Raw genomic sequence first — 8,804 nt, 5'->3', positions numbered from 1 at the left:
AGAGCGCATGGCAAACCAAAGACTACATATATGATGGGGCGTTTGCGAAGAATATTAGTTTAAAAAAGTTTTTAGAACTCGTTAAGTCGCAACTGTGAAAGTCGAAATATTTAAAATAAATTTTCTAAGATAATATTTCATATAACAAAAAATATTTTAATTACTTTTCCATAAAGGGTAAAACATTAAGTCGTTCTAAGCATTACTTCTCATCTGTGTTTATAACACAAGTAAAAAAAAGAAAAAAAGAAAGATGTCGGCAGCTGAAATTGAACTTGCGGTGCTTAGATTTCTGGTCAGACGTTCTAACCCCTAGGCTACTCGGACAGGGTTAGAACAATTTTCTGGTCATTTTAGAAAATGTTTCCTATGTTATAGAAAATATTTCTATATTTTGGGATAAATTTCTATTTTTTAGAAAATATTTCTATATTTAAGAAAATATTTCTATATTTAAGAAAATATTTCTATATTTAAGAAAATATTTCTATATTTAAGAAAGCGTTTCTATTTTTTAGGGTTATCGTATTTTTATGGTTAATTTGAGAAAATTTTTCTATTTTTTAGGGTAAATAATTTTTTAGGGCAGAATTTCTAATTTGAAGAAAAAAATTTATAAAAATAAGTACAATTTTTACTAAAATATAGAAATTCTTTCTTGGATTTAGGGTGAGTTCAGTTTATGGCGACAATTTCTACATTTGAGAAACACTTTCTTGATTTAAGAAAAGTTTTCTTGTTTTGAGAAAAAAATTTCTTGAAAATAGAAATCTTTTCTTGGATTTAGAAAAAATAAAGTTTTAGGGCGAATTTCTAAAATTTAGGGTTAATTTTGCTATGAGTGTATGGACAAGTCCACTTTCGTGGAAAAACTTATTGTTTTTTGTGACCTCAGTAGCTCCGTTGGTTGTGCCTTTTCGCGAAAACAAGTGAATTAGGAGCTGATAGCAGACATTTGCAACTTGTTGTAGTTGCAAATCACCCCTCCAATCTCTGAAAGCAACTGATCAATTGTATTCTTATTTAAAAAAATAAAAACAAATTTAAATATTTTTTCGACTTGGGCTCGAACTGGGTTGGCACAGAGTTACTCAACATATTTTGGATGCCTTCGATAATAGACAGTACAGCTCTGCTATCTTCTTGGACGTGAAGGAAGCTTTCGATAGAGTGTGTCACGATGGCTTGCTATTTAAGCTGAAGACTCTCTTGCCAACTGCGCAGTATCTACTTCTCAAAACATATCTGCTGGAAAGAAGCCTAATGGTTGAAATGAGAGGCGAAAGATTATCTATCAGATGCATACGAGTTGGCACACCACAAGGAAGTGTTAAGGGTCCCTTGCTAAACACTCTTTAAACCTCTGACTTGCCAAACCCCAGAGATCCAAGTTCCCTCCTGGCAACGTATGCTGACGACACAGCCTTTATCGCAAACTCTCCGTGTCAAAAAGAGGCGTCCAGAATTACCCAGAGCTTCTAGGATCTGTACAGAAAGTGGACAAACAGGAATAAGCATAAACGGAAATAAATCGCAACATTGCAACTTCTCATTAAGGCATTAAATCCTCCCTAGGGTTAAATTCCAAGACTACTGTCTTGGATTGATCCTCGACAAGCTCAAATGGAGTCAACACACCGTCAAAATATGCAACATGCCGTAGTAATCTTAGGAAGCTTATTTGGATGCTAAGAGCAGCAAGTCATCCGAGCCTCAAAAATAAAATTCTTATCTGCAATCCAATAGTAGCCCCTTCCATTAAAAATAAGGGGTATGGCTTCCGAATCAAACATCATGCGAGTACAAAGGCCGCAAAACCGAGCGCTGCGAACCATTGGCATCCAACAGACCTATGGATAGGAGGGCGGCGAAAAACGAGAGTCGTGATCGTCACCAAAAACTTGTTATACCCTTGCAGAGGGTATTATAATTTCAGTCAAAAGTTTCCAACGCACAGAAGGAGACATTTCCGACCCTATAAAGTATATATATTATGGATCAGCCTCACCAGGAGAGTCGAACTACCCATGTCCGTCCGTCCGTCCGTTTCTACGCAAACTAGTCCCTCAGTTTTAAAGCTATCTGCTTGAAGCTTTCCCAAAAGGTGTCTTTCTATTGCAGTAGGCACGAGCCGGATAGGTCGATATAACTTATAGCTCTAATAGTTTCCTATTCAAAAAATTAAAACAAAATAAAAATTAAAAAAATTGTATTTTGCTGTTTTTTTGTTTATCAAAATAATCCTTTGAGATACAGTAATTATTTACTATATCAGAATTACGGTTTTAGTTTTATCAAACTCGGACAACATTATTATATACACTCTAACACATTTATTGCACTAAATGACCAAAATTACAATATTAAACGGTAAAAGTTGTTCACTACCCTATAATGATTCGTTTCAAAAGCAAAAACATTGTACAGCGATTTTATATAGGGTCAAAATAGCATTGTTATCTCATGTGCATTATCTCTGTTTATAAGTGAGAGTGCTTATAATATTGTACATCTTCAGGTTTATATACATACGTAAGTACATATGTACATATGTGTTATAAGAATTTCTATCTTCGCATTCTGTTTAATTTTATTCAGATCAGTCTAGAATTGACGTCGCTATCGGTCGCAATGAAATCGGAGTGTTTGGTAATCGTTTTAATGTTTTTTCTTTTTGAAGAACATCCATTTACTGATGCTAACTCAATCAAAGATTTGCCACAGGATCAATCTAATCAGTTTATTAAAAGCGAATGCAATGAGCATTGCTTTTTGATTTTTAAGCCTGTTCTCGATCATTTCGTACAGCTTAAAGTAGCTTCTGATACCAACCAAGAACTAAAAACTCAAGTAAATACTATGAATGAGACTATATTAAACTTGCAGAGTCAATTGGCAATGAAAGAAGAATTTATAAATTTGAAAAATGAGCAAGCCAAGGCCCACGATGAACAAATTTTGGACCTAAGAAATCATATTAAATCGATTGAGACAACTCTAACAGAAAAATCGAAACGGCTTTTGGAATACCAGAAAGCAGATGTCCACGATGAACAAATTTTGGACCTAAGAAATCATATTAAATCGATTGAGACAACTCTAACTGAAAAATCGAAACTGCTCTTGGAATGCCAGAAAGCAGATGACAATTTACCTGACTCATGTCCCAATGGCAGTCCCAATGGCATTTACCAAATAAAACTTCGCGGCCTTGAAGCATTTAAAGTGCCTTGTGTGTCGTCTCCATCTGGTTGGACTGTGATTCAGAGGCGTCTTGACGGATCCGAGGACTTCAATCGAAACTGGGATGATTATAAAAGAGGATTTGGAAACATAAGCGGAGAATTTTTTATTGGACTGGAAAAATTGCATCGGATGACAGAAGCACGACCCCACGAACTCTACATTAAGCTTGGGATGGTAAATGGATCCACCAGCTACGCTCAATATGACGACTTTAAAGTTGGCAATGAGGACGAATTTTACCAGCTTAAGAATCTAGGACAATATTCTGGTAATGCCGGAGACTCCCTTACATCCCATAAAAACCAAAAGTTTTCCACATTTGATCGGGATAATGACGAAAGTGAAAGAAATTGCGCTGGGAATGAAAACGGTGGTTGGTGGTATTACAGCTGTCTTTCGAGGTATACATGTTTAGTTAAAATGTTATTAATTCCTATTAACTTAACCACTTACATTACAGTTCCCTTAATGGAAAATACTATAAAAATGGAAAATTTATAGATGGTCGAACTTTCAACGCAATAAATTGGGGTTCATGGCATGACTACGACTGGTACATATCACTTACCTTTGTGGAAATGATGATTAGACCTAAATCGTTGTGAACCGCTTGTTAACTATTAAAAACCATAATTTCAATGTGAATTTAATAATCTGAATTCTGTCTGTTATAAACTATGTTGTCTTCGATCAAATGTAAATTTCGGAGTAAATATATTAAATAAAATATATTCCTGTATTCCATTACTACGATTACTATGATTACGATTATCTAAGAGGCGCTAATAGTGCTTGTTTCTGGTTGAATATTACAAGGGCATCATATAATGAGTGATCTGCGATAAATGAAGATATATATCGATTTAATAATATTTTCTTGCTAAACGGCAAAGTGCCTTCTTTCATCACCCCTTTATAAATGATCTAAAAACAAGAAAGGAAAGCTAACTTCGTGCGGAGCCGAAGTTGATATACCCTTGCAGAATACTCTGTAAATTATATTCTCCAAAATTATTCATATGATGCATTCTTAATACTCATAAAAAATCCGAACTTCCTAACTTTAACAACAACAAAGTTATGGCATTTCCAATCGTTCAGTTATATGGCAGCTATAGGATATAGTCGGCCGATCCTTATGAAATTTGATAGGTCGGATTGATTGGCCAAAAATAAAATCCATAGAAAATCCCAACTTCCTAACTCAACAAACACCAAAGTTATGGCATTTCCGATCAATCAGTTATATGGCAGCTATAGGATATAGTCGGCCGATCCTTATAAAATTTGGTGGGTCGGATTGATTGGCCAAATATAAAACCCATAGAAAATCCCAACTTTCTAACTTTACAAACACCAAAGTTATGGCATTTCCGATCAATCAGTTATATGGCAGCTATAGGATATAGTCGGCCGATCCTTATGAAATTTGGTAGGTCGGATTGATTGGCCAAATATAAAACCCATAGAAAATCCCAACTTCCTAACTTTACAAACACGAAAGTTATGGCATTTCCGATCAATCAGTTATATGGCAGCTATAGGATATAGTCGGCCGATCCCGGCCGTTCCGACTTATATACTGCGTGCAAAGGAAAGAAGGGTGTGTGCAAAGTTTCAATCCGATAGCTTTAAAACTGAGAGACTAGTTTGCGTAGAAACAGACAGACGGACAGACGGACAGACAGACAGACGGACAGACGGACAGACGGACAGACGGACATGGCTATATCAACTCAGGAGGTGATCCTGATCAAGAATATATATACTTTATAGGGTCGGAGATGTCTCCTTCACTGCGTTGCACACTTTTGACCAAAATTATAATACCCTCTGCAAGGGTATAACAAGAAAGAAGAGCTAACTTCGGGCGTAGCCGAAGTTCATATACCCTTGCAGAATTATATTCTGTCCGTCTGTCTGTTTCTACGCAAACTAGTCTCTCAGTTTTAAAGCTATCGAATTGAAACTTTGCACACACCCTTCTTTCCTTTGCACGCAGTATATATGTCGGGATCGGCCGACTATATCCTACAGCTGCCATATAACTGAACGATTGGAAATGCCATAACTTTGGTGTTTTTAAAGTTAGGAAGTTGGGATTTTTTATGAGTATTAAGAATGCATCATATGAATAATTTTGGAGAATATAATTTACAGAGTATTCTGCAAGGGTATATCAACTTCGGTTCCGCCCGAAGTTAGCTTTCCTTTCTTGTTTAAACTATTTTCGAGAAAAACTTAAAATGCTGAGTCTGTCATTCTTTTGCTGGATTACTTCTAAAGGTCTATTTGTGTAAGTAAATTTCCAGATGATACTGAAAGAAATTACACAATCTAAACTTTCTATTTAGCTTTCTGTTCTAGTTTAGAAATGTAAAATCACTAACATATTTCAAAGGTAATCATTTGTATACCCCTGCAGAGGGTATTATAATTTCAGTCAAAAATTGGCAACGCAGTGAAGGAGACATTTCCGACCTTATAAAGTATATATATTCTTGATAAAGAATATATATTCTTGATCAGCATCACCAGGATAGTCGATCTAGCCATGTCCGTCCGTTTCTACACAAACTAGTCCCTCAGTTTTAAAGCTATCTGCTTGAGACTTTCCCAAAAGTTGACTTTCTATTGCAGGTAGTTTGTATGTGGTAACGAACCGGATCATGCAAAAAAAAAAAAAATTTTAAGTTATAACTTTGTGTTTCATTTTTTTGTTGTTCGTTGGGATTTGGTAATATTATATTTAAATATTATGGAATTGCGGTTTTAATTAAAATAAAACAATATCATATAGCTGCCATAGAAAAATTATTGGCTGATTAACGTAAAATAAAATATATGTTATATAAAAAAAAAATAATAAAATTAAAAAATTAATCGTAATTATATGCCATTATTTTATAAGCTTTTAAGAATTAAACCTCTTATTTGAATAGTGTTTTTTAAAAAAAGTTGTATATAAAATATTACCATTTTAATCATTTGTTCCGTTAAAAATATTAAAGCTCCTAATCTTTAAAAAAAAGAATTTCTTATGTTTATATTTATGAAACGAAGGATAATAACCCCCTCTTCGTTTTCGATAACCTTTATATCTGTGATGTTTTGTTCCTGCTGCTTGAAAAACATTTAAAGCTTGCATCTTATTGATTTCGTGGCACCTTTTCAAGGTCTTTTCTGCATTGCGATCCATATATCACAAGTCAATTTCCTGAAGTCATAAATCACCGGGGATAGTGCAAATTTGCTCCGTGGACCGCACCATATACCATTTGTCTGGACCCCGTATCCCTTGGATCGCTGCATCCGCATATCTCCCATTGGCTTGACAATTATAAATTGTAACCTTGCGTTGCTCTGTGTGACATAATCGCGTTCGAATCCAATTTGGCCACGTGTAAGTGCAAGGGCAGGAGCGATTAATATTTTGTCTGGCGATGATGAATGGTGTCCAGCAACTGCAGTGCACCAGTGATTGAGTTATTGGCAGCGGCGGCGGAGGGGAAGGGGAAGGGTCGGTCGTTTCCTGGATGCAAATACGATAGCAACACCTACTACATGGCCACAGACTTGTATCCAGTGCCTGGCCAACCATAGAGGGACTCTCCTGCATCTCTCAGCCGCAGCAGCAGCATCGACAACAGCCTTTCGGCCAAGTTTATTGTGTTAGCATTAAACAAGACCAAAAGCGGGAGGCGGAAGGGGCGGGATCTGCATCACTTATCCGGGCAACGAGCCGTGCTTGCTGAAGCCATCCCCAGTGCACTGAAATATACATCTGCAAATAAAGCTCTCATTTAATAATAAGTTTTTAATCAATAGATCCTTTGAACTAGTTTACATTTTTAATTACAATTTTTAAAGTTAGTGTTCTATTGCTTTGCTTCGTTGATTAAAAGATTTTTCGATGTTATTTCCTAAATATTTAAAATGATGTACTCTATTTTCTTGAAACTATTTATTCTTTGAATATTTCTTTCCAAACAAATTTACCTTATTATTTCCGCTTACATTTACTTTATCCAGATTCGTTTTAGAAATTATTAAAATAAAAAATCATTTTAAAGTATTTTAAAGTTAAATAGTTGCACCTTAACATTTTGTAATACAAATATACAAATCCAATTTTTTAACAATATTACTCTTGCCGATTTTAAATGCACTGTTTCCCTTTTAATAATACGGTGAATGTTTTAAAAAGCCTTAGGCTTTCACTGTAAATCAGCTATATCTTCCAGAGTTTTGTGAATTTCAATTTATCTTAAAGTTATACAATTAAATTCAATTTGTATTACTCAGTGAAAAAATGAATTAAGGAAGTAAGATAAGATCAAATAGTATTTCTTCAAGTGCATCTCAGAGTTCAGAGACAGCGGCGGAGGCCTATTGTTTGGTCAGTCTTGGCCATGTTCGTTGAGTGGGTGCAGCAGGCGAAGGACTCGCAGGACTCGTAGCACAGTAATTACAAGCAGACGCAGACCCTATCTTCCCGTCTTCTCTTCACTTACAGGATCTGTCTGTGGCAAGGACATGGTTAGTCCTGTCCGTCGGAGGAGTAAATAAAACTGTGCAGACAATTAAGTTTGTTTTGCCTGGGCATATTCTTTTCACTCATCCCATCCTTGCACGTTACTTTTATGACCAAGTCGAGCAGGTAATGGCTCTCGGTTTTTCGTCCTGGTTCCAGCCAAGATATTGCACTAATTGTTGTTGCCGGAGTTGCAGAAATTGGCTTTCTGTCGAGGGGAAGAAGTAAACTTAATTTTGAACCGAATTCGATTTTTGTTTTGTGGCCTGTTGATTAAAATTCAGTTTGGAACTTAATTTAGATGAAAATCATTTGTTGGTTTAGATAATTTTTACCCCGCATTGGTGTATACAAATTCAAAAACTCTCATTGTGGTCTAATTAATTTCGATTGAGCTCTTAAGCTTAACACAAAGTTTAGGAAACTACAATATTTAAATATTTTACGTTAAATTAGTTTTCTTTGTATCATATTATTATTAAACATATCGAACAACAGATAACTAAGGCATAATAAAAGATAGAAGCAATAGGTTTTCTCTAAAAAATACACCCGAAAGCTATTTTCATCGTTATTTTAAAAATGAAATGAACTTATTGTGATTTTAAGTTAAGACCTTAAATAATCGCCTTTTCAAATTTGTTAATAGGCAAATCGTACTAGGTTTTCATTAGAGTTCGTTTTCAATACGGAGGCTATAAAAATATAGCTTAATTCAGTTTTTTTTCAAATAATTGTATTCTTTTTTTTTCTCCACCACGTTCGCAGAATTGATGGCTAATAAATTGCTTGTCACTTGTCCGATGGCTTTATTCGAATTTTTGTCAACTAAGTCGTCAGTTCGGTGATTGTCCTTGATGACCTGCTCAACAAGAATCAACTTCTTCCCGCCGAATTTTCCTCTTCCGAATTTCCCATTCATTCCCAGCCATTTTGGCTGTCAGTCGCTTATTTACATTCAATTGGCAACGTTCAATGAAAGGACGTGAGCGTTGGCGTGCTGCCACTATCTTCCCATTTTCTA

The 8,804-nt window shown here is 35.3% G+C and overlaps 1 protein-coding gene across 1 annotated transcript; it reads left to right on the top strand.

The window, feature by feature from the left end:
• The first annotated feature begins 2,610 nt into the window (after positions 1-2,610).
• On the top strand, positions 2,611-3,993 carry LOC108052308 (fibrinogen-like protein 1). The gene is made up of 2 exons (XM_017134684.2): positions 2,611-3,647; positions 3,707-3,993. The coding sequence occupies exons 1-2, from the start codon at positions 2,632-2,634 to the stop codon at positions 3,849-3,851; spliced, it is 1,161 nt and encodes a 386-aa protein (XP_016990173.2). The 5' UTR covers positions 2,611-2,631; the 3' UTR covers positions 3,852-3,993.
• Positions 3,994-8,804: the final 4,811 nt, after the last annotated feature.

This window comes from Drosophila rhopaloa, unplaced genomic scaffold (assembly GCF_018152115.1).
Source record: "Drosophila rhopaloa isolate 14029-0021.01 unplaced genomic scaffold, ASM1815211v1 contig_115, whole genome shotgun sequence".
Classification (NCBI taxonomy): domain Eukaryota; kingdom Metazoa; phylum Arthropoda; class Insecta; order Diptera; family Drosophilidae; genus Drosophila; species Drosophila rhopaloa.
The sequence above is the reverse complement of the archived record's forward strand: the minus strand, read 5'-3'. Positions and strand labels throughout refer to the sequence as shown.

What these genes read in the sequence shown, in the direction of transcription:
- LOC108052308 (XM_017134684.2), top strand. Translation starts at nt 2,632, where the DNA reads ATGAAATCGGAGTGTTTGGTAATCGTTTTAATGTTTTTTCTTTTTGAA. An exon ending in TATTACAGCTGTCTTTCGAG is followed by an intron (nt 3,648 to 3,706) that starts GTATACATGTTT and finishes CTTACATTACAG; the next exon opens with TTCCCTTAATGGAAAATACT.